Below are 16,214 nucleotides of genomic sequence, written 5' to 3'. Positions count from 1 at the left end.
CAGACCATCAGCAAACAGTAGACATTTGACTTCAGATTCTAGTAAGGTGAGGCCGAGTGCTGCAGACTGTTCTAGTGCCCTCGCCAATTCGTTGATATAAATGTTGAAGAGGTTGAGGCTTAAGCTGCACCCCTGTCTCACCCCACGGCCCTGTGGGAAGAAATATGTGTTTTTTGCCTATTTTAACCGCACACTTGTTGTTTGTGTACATGGATTTTATAATGTCGTATGTTTTTTCCCCAACACCACTTTCCATCAATTTGTATAGCAGACCCTCATGCCAAATTGACTCTCTTTCTCTCTCTCTTTTCTCTCTTTCTCTCCCCGTCTCTCTTTCTTTCTCTCTCTCTCTTCCTCTCTCTTTTCTCTCCCCGTCTCTCTCTTTTTCGCCCCGTCTCTCTCTTTCTCTCTCTCCCCGTCTCTCTTTCTCGCTCTCCCCGTCACTCTCTCTCTCCCCCTGTCTCTCTCTCTTTCCCGTCTCTCTCTCTCTTTCTCTCCCCGTCTCTCTCTCTCTTTCTCTCCCCGTCTCTCTGTCTGCCTCTCTCTCTCCGTCTCTCTCTCTCTCCTTGTCTCTCTCTCCCCATCTCTCTCTCTCTTTCTCTCCCCGTCTCTCTCTCTTTCTCTCCCCGTCTCTCTGTCTGCCCCTCTCTCTCTCTCTCTCCCTGTCTCTCTCTCTCCCCCTGTCTCTCTCTCTCTTCCCTTGTCTCTCTCCCTGTCTCTCTCTCTCCCTGTCTCTCTCTTTCTAATTGATTTTAAAGAACATAGGGACTTGTTTCTTGGACCTATATTAAGTCTAGACTTGTGCAGTGAAAAATCTCCATTGAAAGTACTTTTTGGTCCAGGACTAGGCTTAATATGTGTCCAAGAAACTGGCTTGTATTGTTTTTGTTGATACCAATAACATAGAAATAGGTAGCCTAACACATGGGTGGACACACTGGGTGCGTGCCAATAATATCACCTTTCTCTTGAAGTGTGCACTCGTTCACTACTTCCCACAAGTGTAAAAGCTTTATGAAGCTTTTTTGATCAATGAAGGTGTAGACTAGAGGGAGTTTTCAACATATTTCTTGTACCAATAATTTCCTTTCAGTTCCATCATTCATTCCAATGACAGTTTGTTTCCAGCGAATGTTGAATGGCAGTTTGAATGGAGGTGGTTTGAATGGAGGAATATCTATGCGTTCACCTGCCACATTCAACTGTCTATTTACAGAAGAATTCACTCAATAAATCAACAGCCATGAGTGAGGATGGAACGCTTACAAGTGTTATTAGTTTCTCTAAACAGAGCAGTCAACGGAGGACAAACAGTAGAGGAGTTAGCCCTTTCTATTAAATTTGAATGGCCATTGTCTGAGACCGAAATCCACCAGACAATCCGAGCAGGGGGGAGAAGAAAAGGCTGTGGCTCTTCTGTGCGTGCTCCTGTTACTCCGACCGGGCCCTCTGTCCAGGCACAGCCGGGTCCACATTTGCATGACAGGGTCCACTTGACTGTGGAGGCCAGATTCTCACTGCCTGGCATGCAAAACCAGTGGGGGACCAGTTAAAAGAGGCGCACGCGCACAGTCAACGCAGGTGTGCACCAGTAAAAAAGCCTCCCCCCTCCACAACCCCACCCCGCCCCAACCATCTAAATGAGTGTTATGGAAATGAGCACTGTGATTTTCTTGAGCTACCTGGACAGAGGTTGGTTAGAGGGTATTGGCACGATGGTGAGGGGATGGCCAACGGTGAGTGGGGGGGAGGGGGGGTAAGGTGATACATGGTCCTGTAGCTGAACACAAAACCAAAGTGGTGGGACGCAGGAGCATTTGACAGTAGCCTCAGAGTCAGAAAGTAGCAGATTCATACAGAGACGAGAGAGAGAGAGGATGCCGCGGTCGTTCCTACTGAATAAGAAAAAGAAGAAACAGGGGGCATGTGGAGGATGGAGGTGGAGAGACCCAGAGCAGACAGACTGGAAAGAGGACAACAGAACAGGTCAGTTCGGGATATGTTTATTCATATTGTTCAAGAAGACAAGGATTCTTCTTATTTTTCTTCTTCTACTGTTGTAAATAGTAGTATCTGAGAAAATAGTAAATGTGTACAAAAAAAAAGGGATAAAGAGAAACCACTGAACAAAAATACAAATGCAATATGTAAAGTGTTGATCCCATGTTTCATTAGCTGAAATAAAAGATCCCAGAAATGTTCCATACACACAAAAAGCTTATTTCTCTCAAATTTTTTGGAACAAATTTGTTTACATCCCTGTTAGTGAGCATTCCTCCTTCGCCAAGATAATCCATCCACCTGACAGATGTGGCATCTCAATAAGCTGAATAAATAGCATGATTGTTATACAGGTGCACCTTGTTCTGGGACAATAAAAGACCACTCTAAAATGTGCCGTTTTGTCACACAACTCAATGCCACAGATGTCTAAATTGTAGGAAATCCGGTGTGTTGGAGCCTCGTTATTTTGTTCGATCATTACTGTATTTATTACAACATATAATTTTTGTTCAAGAAACCCTAATAATAATTAATTAATGCAGACAATCCATATTTGCATTTAGTTTGAGTTGTATTGTTGTCATTTGTAGGGAAGTTACGTTTTTTTTAATCAGATGACAGAATATTCTAGAATAGCCTCACAGGCAGTTTGATACTGGTGTTGCCTCATAGGTTGGTTATTTCTTATGTCTATGCGTGTTTTGAGTGTGTGTCTCTTACCTTTTCAGTGTGTGAGAATGCTGAGGTGCAGTCTACAACAGTCACCTGCCCTGACTCCCCTAAACCTGTGGTTCTGCCTGAGCCAGCTACCCCCTCCTCAGGATCAGGACTAGTACCAGGACCATTACCAGGGGAAGGACCAGAGGTCGGGCCAGACAGGGGCCAAGGTTGGTCCAATCTCCTGTCCCGGACCATGGGCCAGCGCCAGGGTCATTTCTACCACCCTGCTACACTGGCACTGGCATCCCGAGCCAAGGTAAACTTCCACTGCATTTCTATGAGACATTGGTGTCTATGAGATGTCTGTTGGTTGCTGTGAAACAGTTATGTATAGGTAGATAGTCTCGGAATGCCATTCTTCCAAGTCGTGTTCATCACTCAGAGGAAACCTGGAAAACTTAGTGATATGCTGTAAAAGAAGGTTCATAACTCATGAAAAACAATGTTTGACTGAATGTGTCCTAGAGTCCCTTATCAAAGAGTTGACAGTAAATTGAAGCAGTGTGTGTCTTAAACTCCGCGTCCCTTTCTTCTCTGACTCAGCCCCGCCCCCGTGTCCCCCCCAGCTCGGGTGACTTCCTGTGTTCGGTGTGTCACAAGGTGTTTCCCCTGCAGCGCATGTTGACGCGCCACCTCAAGTGCCACAGCATGGTGAAGAGACACCCCTGCCGCTACTGTGGCAAAGGCTTCAACGACACCTTTGACCTCAAGAGGCACATGCGCACACACACAGGTGAGAGGAGTGAAAACACAGACACACACACTACTCCGTCTTAACCCCCCCCCACACACACACTCTCCTCACCCTCTCTCCCCTCCCGCCAGGTATCCGTCCGTACCGTTGTGAGCTGTGCGACAAGGCCTTCACACAGCGCTGCTCCCTTGAATCCCACCTGAGGAAGATCCATGGTGTGCGCCAGCAGTACGCCTACCGCCAGCGCCGCTCCAAGATCTTTGTGTGCGAGGACTGTGGCTACACGTCCAACCGTCCCGAAGAGTACTTCCTCCACGTGCGCCAGTGCCACCCGGGCAGCCCCGCCCTGCGGCGCTACTACCGCCGCCAGGCACACGAGGGCACCAACAACGTGCCCGCCGAACACAAACTCAGTCCCTTCTTGATGTATCCCACTGGGTACTATGTGGGATGATTTAAACTCCTGGGTGAAAATTCGCTAATAACATTCAAGTGTGCCAGTCGGTTTCTGCCTTAATCAATTCCTTCGTTGTAACCTTGCCACAGAGCAGAAACAGGCTAGGATCAAAGCTAACACATCAATATTACAGTAAGGTGAATGGACAATATGTTTGGGGTTATGCCCCACCCAGTCAGTGCCTGGCCGGTAGGCCAAAATAACATTGAAAATCATCAGCATTGGTGTGGCTATTTTAAAAGCACCACCTCCTGCTGTCCACTTGAGGTAATGCAGAGAGATTAAGGACAGGGTGTGTCTGGTCAATAGTCAACTACAGTCAATGTTGATTAAAGGTATGTTTTTGTGAAGTGGTGACTTATCGATGTGTCCTTTAAAATAAATTGTGTCCCTCCTCTCCTTGCCACCCATCCTCCTACCTGTACAGCTACAACCATCCCATGTTATACTGACTTGCTTATTTATTTGCATGGTGTATTGCTGCTGCATGTTTGACGGTTCATTATATTGTGTTTTAAAGATGTGACGCTTAAAAATACCAAACAAATGTTCCAATCTCAGGATAATAAAGTCCTTTTAATCCTAATTCCAATACATGGACTGGTAAGTGCTACTGTATGTTACCAGGGCTGTGTTCAGGAGGGTGCAACATTAGACTCATCAGAAATACCTGGTATAGAACAATGATTCCCTCAGCATTCTATCTGAACCTTATGCGACGTTACCAGGGCTGTGTTCAGTGAGGTGAAATATTCAAAATGTTGCACATTTAAAACGTATCATGTAGAACATATATAAATTGTATGTCCAGTAGAATAGGGAATCACTAACTCTATACATTGTTTCTATCTGTAACATTTCACCTCACTGAACACAGCCCTGTTAACAGAGAGGGTCACCTTGGAGGTGAAGTTCCACGTCACTTGGGCCATGTCCCTAATAAAGTGCACTACTGTTGACCGAGGCCCGTAGGGATATAGTTAAAAGTAGTGCACTATATAGGTAATAGGGTGCCATTTGTGACACATCGTATTAAAACATTTTGTTGCTTTATTTATCTAGGCAAGTCAGTTAAGAAAAAAATATATATTTACCATGACAGCCTACCCTGTATAGAGCTACATAGAATTGACTTCTGGAGACAGCCCTCCATGGTGCTACCTTGTGTCGTCGCAAAAGCAATAAATGGAAACGACAGCTGCACCCCTCTAGGTTTTAGAACTATGGTGTGAGCCAATCTCATTGGTCTCTAGTGTGGCCTTCCTCCACTATAATCTTCATCTCATTATTCAATAGTATTTGCTTTCTGCAGTACTCCAAAGCAGGGTACGAGAGAGGTGAATGCTATGTAAACAAAAGCCTAAAGGATTTTAGTGTTTGCTTATCATTGTAAGTCAACAACCATATTTCTGTGATGCACAGCCAGTTAAAACAGATTGTAGCTTAGGCACATATTTACTTATTGCAACACAGATCAGGGAAAATGGTAACATGTGTACTCTAGAAGATCAAGCCAGTAAGCCATAACAATTACTAAATACTATAACAAGTTAGTTCAATATTGTGCGTTAAGAATGAGAAGTCTGAGTGAATCATTAATCCAAGATGGGATTTAGGGCACACAAACATTTTGCAACAAAACAAAAATCTGTTTGTTATTGGACAAGTTCAGGTAGTTCATCCCATTTGGTGCATAATGAACATGACCCATGCAAATAATGTACAAATAGAAGGCTTTTCTGTGGGCTTGGAAGGAGGGAATAAAATCAAATCTAACCGTCACAACTGCAACTTTTTAGATATACCATCACAGCCATATTTTTTATGAGCAATTATTTATAAATGATCTATGACATCACACAATCAGCAGAGTACCTTTTATTCTACCCAGTTTATACAATAAATCTGGATAGCATAGTTTACAATATATCTAAAGTAACAACATTCAAAAGTGTTAAGAGTCTTCATGCTGGTGGGTTGAATGTGACACCAGCACGTCAGTCTTGTCTGCAGAGTAAAAGATCTGGACAAGAAATGAGAAGCCTTTCACTCCCCGCCAGCTGGGTTGTCAAGCCGCTTTTGTGGAAGATCATTGGTCAGAAGAGCTCAAGAGCATGGGCTCTTAGTCTTGCTTAGCCAATGGGAAGGTGCGTTTAATTCTGGAGTAAGGTCCAAGCGAATCACAAAACACAAAGTCCCAGAGCACCCGTGTCCATGAGTCATGCTGTGGTAAATCATCATAGAACTCTGGAGCCATCTGTTTCACCTGGACAAAAGAGGGAGCGAGAGAAAGTTCATTTCAATTACAATGTGAAGTGATGAGTAAATAGCACGGCAATGAGAACTCACAGGATGATAATCAATAGATCCATTATTAGTGTACAGACACAGTCAATATTCAAAGCATTTCAGTAAGTTCTGATCAGTTTGGCCTTTTAGATAATAAATAAGATTACATGGACGGGACGGGGGGGCTGATCCTAGATCAGCACTCCTTCTCTATGAATACTGGCCCCTTATCTATGGCTAGTCTGTCTACTGACGGGGATTTTTTACATTTTTTTTATTAAAAAAAATAAAACACCTCACTGATTAGCTGGGCCTGGCTCCCAAGTGGGTGGGCCCACGGGTGGCTGCACCCCAGCCCAGTCATGTGAAATCCATAGATTAGGGCCTAAATGAATGCATTTCATTGACTGATTTCCTTCTATGAACTGTAACGCAGTAAAATCTTTGAAATTGTTGCATGATGCAGTTACATTTTTCAGTATCTCTTTATTTCATGACCCCAGGTAGAAGGGCCTAAACAAAGCTTACTCAGAGGGTGGGATAAATGTTTCTTTTAAGGCCATCTGTACAAAGAACTAGTATACAAATTAACTTTGATTAGCTTGACCAGCGGGAGAGACCAGGGCATTTCAAGATGGCAATAGTTTGAGGAAAAGTGAGTCTGAAACATAAAACTAGTCAAACAGGTTGTGAAATATCCCTGTAGTCATAGTAACAAAAGTAATAAAATGGGGTAAACCATAAAACAGGAGAACGTTGTTCAAACACATTACCGCTTATGTTATCTGTCAGTTTCATTTATGTATGAGCCACATGCCTGTAACCAGAAAACTAAAATGTCCACTCCTAACAAGAATGAAGTTAAAAACTTTGTCAATGTGAACAATCCTAAAATATGGTATAAGCTGTCAAACCACTGTCATCAAGTCAGGATAGAACTAGACCAACCAGATCTCTTTCATAAGGAGGCTTATGTCACCCTGTCATTCTAGCATTTCTGTCTGCCTTTGTCTTGTCTAACTGTCATAACAGGACCGTCTGACAAGTAGGCCTACAAGTTATTAAACCATGTTCACATTGGCAGTTTGAAGTGACTCAAATAAAATAATTGCCTGGCCGATTCTGTTCATTTCCCTGCAGTCTGAACAGCCCAAAAAAATCACATGGAATCTGATCATTTTCAAGACACATTTCAAACCACCTAGCTTGTTAATTGTTTACAAACAAATTTGTGAATGTGCTACAACGCTAAAGAGCTAGCTAGTTGACTGCCTTGGCTAGCCAATAAGGACTCATTTTGAAAGTGAAAGATCATATTATCCTTTGAAGATGAAAAAAAAAAAGAAAAAAAAAAAAAGTGTTCTTACGATATGATTTTGAACATTCAGAGCAACGTCAATGGCTGGCATTGTTGTCACCTTAGCTTGCTACATAACTTTGGGGTGATATGAAGCACAAGCACCACCAATCAGCCTACACCACTGTGCACACACACCCATCATTACCATGACTAGCGTAGCCATGTCAGAAAATGACTGCTGTCTGAACACACACATCCAATTTGGTCACTTGTAACTTTGTTTGGACAGTCAGTATTCCAAAACATATTTGAAAGACAAAACTGATGAGCATTACGTTCTGCAGTGTGGACAAGGCTTTAGATACTGTATTGACAGAATAGGAACACCACTATGGCCAGGCGGCAAAACTGACATAGGGGTGGGCCTGCAGCATTCCTTCACAGTTTATGACTGAAAGTCATATCTAGAGGCTCGTTTGTGAGGCATTATGGGATTTGTTCCATAACTGCTATGGTTTTATAACATTTTATTTTGCGTGAAGAGAGTTCACCCAAAGTACAAAATGACTTTGTTCCCATAGCATTTCATAACCAATAAAGTCAAAGTAATGTGAAAGATTGTCAGTCTGAAAGATATTGTGAAGCTCAAAGATTTGGTTCAAAATTTGTATTTTACTGTTATTAGCACAGCTGCTGGCAGTGACTAGGTAAACAAGCCTTAAGCGTGGATTGCAGTCTCTTCTTGTCCATAGACTGCTTTCAAGGTAAGTATACAAATAAGTAATTTGGAGAGATTCTCCCTGTGCTGCTGAGGACTATTTTTATCCACTCATACAGGAGTAATAAAGGCCTCCCAAATTAAAAAAAATACATTTTTTCTATTTACTCTGATTTATCAGGGGGTGTTGCTGCACCCTCAGTACCACTACTTTCTGCCACTATGCTAGGTGAGACAGTTTATTTGAGAAGACATTAATCACAACCATAACTGCTTTATTGCTGCTTATACCTTATGATCCAGTGATACTGTAAGCTAACAACTTTTCCACTTCTACAATCACTACAAAGACCGAGGTTCTTATTAACTGTGGTTTTGAGTGTCACCAGTCCTCCCTAATGACCACTGTACACAAACGATACAGACCTTAGCTAGCTTTGTGTGTGGGGCTAAAACTAGGAATAGGAGCTAATTGCTCAGCGTTGTGCTTCCACCCATAACAGCAGTCAAGATGAAGCCATCTAGCCGTTCATGTGTTCTGTTTCACCACACCACTGAAGTAACTTTTTCGGTATCCATTGTCCCTTTGATGTCGGTCTGTCAGTGCTGACCTGGGATCAGTTTTGCTTTTTAGATCATAAATAAGATTATATGGACAGGTGACTTACTCCGAGTCTGAGACAATATGAATATGGGCCTTGAATCTTTAACGATTGTCAGTGGAATGCCAGCAAGGTTCAGAGTTGAATGCCATGTGACTGATATGATTCAGCGATCATTAGGGCCAGGGGTTTGCCCTAAATGGAATGATACCGAGGGCACATTAGTCAGAAAACAACTGTGGCTACATTTCACCATAGATATCCTACATAAGTTCACATCCTAATTCACATCCAGACCAGGGTTACTTCAAAATCATTTCAAATACTTTCTCTGTGCCCATTTGATGTGGTCTGGCTTATTAAACAAAAAGAGTAAAAAACAAAATGTCAAACCTGCCCATCTGGCACTCCGGGCAGACTCAAGCAAACACAAAGTAAAAGGATTTAAAGTATTTGAACCAAGTCTAGTTAATATCTTATAATCGCCTTCATCCTAAACAATCAGTCAGTTTATCCTTCACTCCTTCCATGCCCTCCAACTGCTCTTAAAACGCTAGTAAAACCAAATGCATGCTTTTCAACCGTTCGCTGCCCGCACCCGCCCGACTAGCATCACCACCCTGGACGGTTCTGACCTAGAATATGTGGACAACTATAAATACCTAGGTGTCTGGCTAGACTGTAAACTCTCCTTCTTCCAGACTCAGATTAAACATCTCCAATCAAAAACTCTGCTTTCTATTTCACAACAAAGCCTCCTTCACTCACGCCGCCAAACTTACCCTAGTAAAACTGACTATCCTACCGATCCTCGACTTCGGCAATGTCATCTACAAAATAGCCTCCAACACTCTACTCAGCAAATTGGATGTAGTCCATCACAGTGCTATCCGTTTCGTTACCAAATCACCTTATACCACTGCGACCTGTATGCTCTAGTCGGCTGGCCCTCGCTACATATTCGTCGCCAGACCCACTGGCTCCAGGTCATCTATAAAAAAGTCTATGCTAGGTAAAGCTCCACCTTATCCCAGTTCACTGGTCACAATAGGAACACCCACGCGTAGCACACGTTCCAGCAGGTATATCTCACTGATCATCCCCAAAGCCAACACCTCATTTGGCCGCCTTTCCTTCCAGTTCTCTGCTGCTAGTGACTGGAACGAATTGCAAAATATTGCTGAAGCTGGAGACTTAGATTTCCCTCACCAACTTTAAACATCAGCTATCTGAGCAGCTAACCGATCGCTGCAGCAGTACATAGTCCATCTGTAAATAGCCCATCCAATCTACCTACCTCATACTGTTTTTATTTACTTTTCTGCTCTTTTGCACACCAGTATCACTACTTACACACCATCATCTGCTCATCTATCACTCCAGTGTTAATCTGCTAAATTGTAATTCTTCGCTACTATGGCCTATTTGTTGTCTACCTCCTCATGCCTTTTGCACACACTGTATATAGACATTTTTTCTACTGTGTCATTGACTTGTTTGTGTTATTGGCTTGTTTACTCCATGTGTAACTCTGTTGCCTGTGTCACACTGCTTTGCTTTATCTTGGCCAGGTCGCAGTTGTAAATGAGAACTTGTTCTCAACTTGCCTACCTGGGTAAATAAAGGTGAAATAAAGATTTTTTAAAAAATGGAGTTACCTGAGGGAGGCGGCTGCCGGGGATGCTGGGAAAGTCGTGGTGCTCCATGTGGTAGCCCACGTTAAATGTGATATAGTTCAGTGGCCCGTAGTACGAGTACGTCTCGATCCCGCTCAGGTACATATAGTGTTCGGCGATAAAGTGCCCCGAGATCGGGTGCAGTCCCATACACAACAGCGAACCTGCTATCAGGTAGACCAGAGGCTTAATCCCCCAGAAGTACACTACGAAAGTGTTGAATGCTAGCTGCACCATTAAATTCAACAGCTCGAGCCTGCCTACAGGCTTGGGGTTGACCACCAGGGGACGAAGCGCGTAGAATAGCGGCTGCAGGAAGAGCCACAGGATCTTGCGGGCGGGGGAGCTGAAGAGACGAGCCTCCAGGTGGGTCGGGACGTCCACGTCAAGTCCGTGGCCACCCAGGTAACGGTGGTGGTCCACATGGTACTTCTTGAAGCTGATGGAGTAGGGCACGCCAATTGGTAGGTTGGCGAAGATGCCAAAGAGGCGGTTGCACATCGCGTCCTTATTCCCAAAGGCCACATTATGCGAGATGTCGTGGATGGCGAGCGTGAGGGAGTGGTTGATGCAACCGCCGAACATGTAGGCCCAGAAGATGAGCCACTTCCAGCTGAGGTCACGTACCAGGAAGCAGCAGAGCACCTGGGTCAGGACCATGGCTGTCACCACCCACTTGAGCTGGGGGTCAGGGCCCATCAAGGACTTGATCTCCGGGTGCTTGGCTGTAGAGGGAGGAAAGGAGGGGGTGTGTGGGGGAAAAAAGAAAACAAATTGAGGTACAGTATTACTTTTACACTGGTCTCTCGCGACAGACTTAATATTATAATGCAGCTGCTTCAGAAGATGATTTGGCAGATATAAATAGTTATTGATTCCTTATTTATAGTGTTATGACATTAAACAGGGCTGTTCAATTCCTGTCCTGGAGGGGCAAAACACTTCTGGTTTGTTTCTACCAGTCAGTTAATTGCACTCACCTGGTTTCTAGGACCAGAAATTAGTCCCTTATAAGATAAGAATGAAAACCAGATGTGCTTTGGCCCTCCAGGACCGACATCGAAGGGACAGCAGTGGAGAAGGTGGAAAGTTGTGTACGCCGAGGATCTTGTCACAGACAAACTGAAATAGTCCACCCAGTGTGTGGTGAAGGCACAACAGCGCCTCTTCAACCTCAGGAGGCTGAAGAAATTTGGCTTGTCACCTAAAACTTTTAGACGCACAATCGAGAGCATCCTGTCGGGCTGTATCACAGCCTGGTACGGCAACTGCACCACCCTCAACCGCAAGGCTCTCCAGAGGGTGGTGCGGTCTGCACAACGCATCACCGGGGGCAAACTACCTGCCCTCCAGGACACCTACAGCACACGATGCCACAGGAAGGCCAAAAAGATCATCAAGGACAACAACCACCAGAGCCACTGCCTGTTCACCCCACTACCATCCAGAAGGCGAGGTCAGTACAGGTGCATCAAAGCTGGGACCGAGAGACAGAAGCCGTTTTTCAACCTCAAGGCCATCAGACTGCTAAACAGCAATCACTAACTCAGAGGCTGCTACCTACATTGAGACCCAATCACTGGCCTCTTTAATAAATGGATCACTAGTCACTTTATACAATGCCACTTTAATAATGTTTACATATCTTACATTACTCATGTATATACTGTATTTTATACCATCTATTGCACCTTGCCCATGCCGCTCGGCCATCGCTCACCCATATAGAGGTTGACCGATTATGATTTCAACACCGATAGGAGGACCAAAAAAAGCTGATTAAAAGTCGGTCAATTTTTATATATATTTGTAATAATGACAATTACAACAATACTGAATGAACACTTATTTTAACTAAATATAATACATAAATAAAAATCTATTTAGTCTCAAATAAATAATGAAATATGTTCAATTTGGTTAAAATAACAGAAAAATAGTGTTGGAGAAGTAAAAGTGCAATATGTGCCATGTAAAAAAGCTAACGTTTAAGTTCCTTGCTCAGAACATGAGAACATATGAAAGCTGGTGGTTCCTTTTAACATCTTCAATATTCCCAGTTTTAGATTGTAGTTATAGGACTATTTCTCTCTACCATTTGTATTTCATATACCTTTGACTATTGGATGTTCTTATAGGCACTGTAGTATTGCCAGCCTAATCTCAGGAATTGATAGGCTTGAATACAAGCCTGCTGCTGCCTACCACCGCTCAGTCAGACTTAATTATAATATAAACACACAGAAATACGAGCCTTAGGTCATTAATATGGTCAAATCCAGAAACAATCACTCTGAAAACAAAACACTTATTCTTTCAGTGAAATACAGAACCGTTCCATATTTTATCGAACAGGTGGCATCCAGAAGTATAAATATTGCTGTTACATTGCACAACCTTCAATGTTGTCATAATTATGTAAAATTCTAGCAAATTAATTATGGTCTTCGTTAGGAAGAAATGGTCTTCACAGTTTGCAACGAGCCAGGCGGCCCAAACTGGTGTATATACCCCGATTCTGCTTGCACAGAAAGCAAGAGAAGTGACACAATTTCCCTAGTTAATATTGCCTGCTAACATGAATTTCTTTGAACTAAATATGCAGGTTTAAAAAAAACTAAAAAACACTTGTGTATTGATTTTAAGAAAGGCATTGAGGTTTTTTTAGCGAATGCACTTGTTAAAATCGTCACAAGTTCAGCAAAGTAGGCTGTGATTCGATGATAAATTAACAGGCACCGCATTGATTATTTGCAATGCAGGACAAGCTAGATAAACTAGTAATATCAACCATGTGTAGTTAACTAGTGATTATGTTAAGATTGATTGTTTTTTTAATGCTAGCTAGCAACTTACCTTGGCTCCTTGCAGCACTCGTGTAACAGGTGGTCAGCCTGCCACAGTCTCCTCGTGGAGTGCAATGTAATCAGCATCCAAAAATGCTAATTACCGGTTGTTATGAAAACTTGAAATCGGCCCTAATTAAAAATCGGCCATGCAGATTAATAGGTCGACCTCTAATACTTACATGTACATATTCTCATTCACCCCTTTAGATGTGTGTATTAGGTACTTGTTGGGGAATTGTTATTATTACTGCATTGTCGGAACAAGAAGCACAAGCATTTCACAAAACTTGCATTAACATCTGCTAACCATGTGTGTGACAAATAAAATTTGGACATTGAACAGCCCTTTGACTCCGGCTGTCCCCAGTCCACCTGGTCGTGCTGCTGCTCCAGTTTCAACTGTTCTGCCTGTGGCAATGAAACCCTGACCTGTTCACCGGACGTGCTACCTTGTCCCGGACCTGCTGTTTTCAACTCTCCCTACTGCCTCGACCTCAATGCTTGTCTATGAAAAGCAAACTGACATTTACTCCTGAGGTGCTGACCTGTTGCACTCGCTACAACCACTGATTATTATTTGACCCTGCTGGTGATTGATGAACCTTCCAACATCTTGAAGAACAATCTGTCCTTTAATGGCCATGTACTCTTAGAATCTCCACCTGGCACAGCCTGAAGAGGACTGGCCACCCCTCAGAGCCTGTTTCCTCTCTAGGTTTCTTCCTAGGGAGTTTTTCCTAGCCACTGTGCTTCTACATCACTTGCTGTTTGGGGTATTAGGCTGGGTTTCTGTATAAGCACTTTGTGACATCTGCTAATGTAAAAAGGGCTTTATAAATACATTTTATTGGAGGATTAAATAATGTATATTTAAAATCAGAGTAATCTCAGACACTGGCCAACAGAATCATACAATGACTTACATCTATCCATTGGGCTAAACTCACATCAAAATTATGGGACTGCAATTAAGGAAATAAACTTAAAAGCTAACTAATAGTATGAATATTTGTCTGTGTAGTGCCTCAGAGCAAGATGGCCAAAATCATTCAAATAAAGAAGCTCCCATTCCAAAGTAGTATCTGCATTTCCTCACCTTGAACCCAAGTTTCCCACTACTTGGCAAGGAAAACTTGTCTTACCTGTCAAACAGGTGGTTACACCTGTTTCGGTCTTCGCTATATCCTGTGCCTCTAAGACAATATTTCCTAGGCTATAGATAACAGGAGGAATACATGAGTAGTATGTCATGTCCCAAGAAATCAAAATACCTGATAAACTATAGGTTATCAGTCAAGTGGTCATTGATGTAGGATGTGAATGATGGTGATCACTCTCGTCACCATTGCATGGGAACGGCATCTTTCTGGTGGTATAACATGATCAGGCTTCATTCAATTAAGAGTAAATCAGTGAAAACATGCGTCACCAATGGTTAAAGAAAAAGTGATGAAATAAAAGTTTATATATTATAGAGACTATGTAAAGGGGGTGGGTATCATTTGTGGAACGTTCCAACAGGAATCTGTTCCAAAAACGTAAAGTACAAGGATGCCAACAGACAAAGCATACAAAGTAGCATGATCAATTCACCTAGTTAACTAGATGCCGAATAGGCATCAACTCACCACGTAGCTTATTCTTAATGTTTGTCCATAGGCTACCAGAGTGAGGTCAGACATTTTTCTGAATAAACGTGGTAAGTGGAAAAACGTAATTAAATTGCCCACTCCCTACCCAGTATCTTAATCTGCGCGTTACAACTTTGTATGCGTTTGTTGGCAACCTTGGTATTTACGAAGTTTTTGGAACAGATTCCTGTTGGAACGTTCCACAAATGATATCCACCCATGTAAAGCCTTATCCATATTGTGAAATGTATATAGCCTAGTTAGACAGTATGGCTAAGCCTAAGGAAACATATGTAGGATTTTACAGGAGTAAGCAAGCATTTATGCCATTCGATAAGACAACAAAATGACATTCCTTTGGCCAATGTATTTTTGAGCAGTAGGCGATTGATACGGACGTCAGAGAATGGCCTGCTTACCTAGTATCTGTTTCCTCCGACTACAGTGCGGTTGCTCCGTATACACCCACTCGAAGTCATCCCTCGTTACCGTGTTCCCCATCTCTTGCTCGCGGTAGGACTATCTGCCAGTTCCTCGAGCGGTTATCACAAAAAACCGGAGTAGAGACACACAGTCCGCCTGTACAAGAAGGCGGGGGAAATGAAGAGGAAAGACCCAAGTTGCTCGTACCTAACACCCCCGTCCACAGGTAGGCTGTAAGGCCATACAGGTAGACTGCGACACGCCTAATTAAATGGGCGCACTTTCACTACAGTTGGTTAAACAGGTAAATGCCAAAATAGTGGAAACATTTGAGTAAATGAGGGATACAAAGTATATCGAAAACAGGTGCTTCCAAGCAGGTGTGGTTCCTGAGTTAATTAAGAAATTAACATCCCATCATGCTTAGGGTCATGTATAAAATGCTGGGAAGGCCATTATTTTGGCTACCATGGCTTTGCCCCCATAGGATGACAATTCACCCAATCCCAGGGCATTAGTGTTCACTGAATGGTTTGATGAGCATGAAAATGATATAAACCATATGCCATGGCCGTCTCAGATCTCAACTCAGTTGAACAATTAAGGGAGATTCTGGAGTGGAGCCTGAGACAGCATTTTCCACCATCAACAAACAACCAAATGATGGAATTGTTCGTGGAAGAATTGTGTCGAATCCCTCCAATAGAGTTCCAGACACTTATAGAATCAATGCCAAGGTGTATTGAAGCTGTTCTTGCTCGCCCTATTAAGACACGTGGTGTTTTCTTAATTTAGTCAGTTGCCTGTATATCAACGTGTTATTCGAACCAGTTCGTTTGGCACAGAACTTT

The 16,214-nt window shown here is 43.0% G+C and overlaps 2 protein-coding genes across 2 annotated transcripts; one reads left to right on the top strand and one right to left on the bottom strand.

Moving 5' to 3' along the window:
- The first annotated feature begins 3,228 nt into the window (after positions 1-3,228).
- Positions 3,229-4,455, top strand: LOC106603797 (transcription factor Ovo-like 2). Its single transcript, XM_014197911.3, has 2 exons — positions 3,229-3,457; positions 3,550-4,455. The coding sequence occupies exons 1-2, from the start codon at positions 3,343-3,345 to the stop codon at positions 3,870-3,872; spliced, it is 438 nt and encodes a 145-aa protein (XP_014053386.2). The 5' UTR covers positions 3,229-3,342; the 3' UTR covers positions 3,873-4,455.
- Positions 4,456-5,740: 1,285 nt separating this feature from the next.
- Positions 5,741-15,683, bottom strand: LOC106603795 (sphingolipid delta(4)-desaturase/C4-monooxygenase DES2). The gene is made up of 3 exons (XM_014197910.2): positions 15,360-15,683; positions 10,443-11,185; positions 5,741-6,141 (listed from the first exon to the last, which is right to left on the bottom strand). Exons 1-3 carry the CDS (start codon positions 15,439-15,441, stop codon positions 5,998-6,000), a joined length of 969 nt encoding a protein of 322 aa, XP_014053385.1. The 5' UTR covers positions 15,442-15,683; the 3' UTR covers positions 5,741-5,997.
- Between the last annotated feature and the right edge of the window lie 531 nt (positions 15,684-16,214).

The sequence above is a fragment of the Salmo salar genome, chromosome 04 (assembly GCF_965601325.2).
Source record: "Salmo salar chromosome 04, fSalSal1, whole genome shotgun sequence".
Lineage (NCBI taxonomy): Eukaryota > Metazoa > Chordata > Actinopteri > Salmoniformes > Salmonidae > Salmo > Salmo salar.
Note: the sequence above shows the minus strand (reverse complement) of the source record. Positions and strands in the feature narration are given on the sequence as shown.

Bases quoted from the DNA above. Each gene is read 5' to 3' on its own strand.
- LOC106603797 (XM_014197911.3), top strand. From the start codon at position 3,343: ATGTTGACGCGCCACCTCAAGTGCCACAGCATGGTGAAGAGACACCCC. The intron at 3,458-3,549 runs GTGAGAGGAGTG...CCCTCCCGCCAG, and splicing joins GCACATGCGCACACACACAG to GTATCCGTCCGTACCGTTGT.
- LOC106603795 (XM_014197910.2), bottom strand. From the start codon at position 15,441: ATGGGGAACACGGTAACGAGGGATGACTTCGAGTGGGTGTATACGGAG. The intron at 11,186-15,359 runs GTAAGCAGGCCA...CTCCCTCTACAG, and splicing joins TCGGAGGAAACAGATACTAG to CCAAGCACCCGGAGATCAAG. The intron at 6,142-10,442 runs GTAACTCCATTT...TCTTTTGTCCAG, and splicing joins CCGGCAGCCGCCTCCCTCAG to GTGAAACAGATGGCTCCAGA.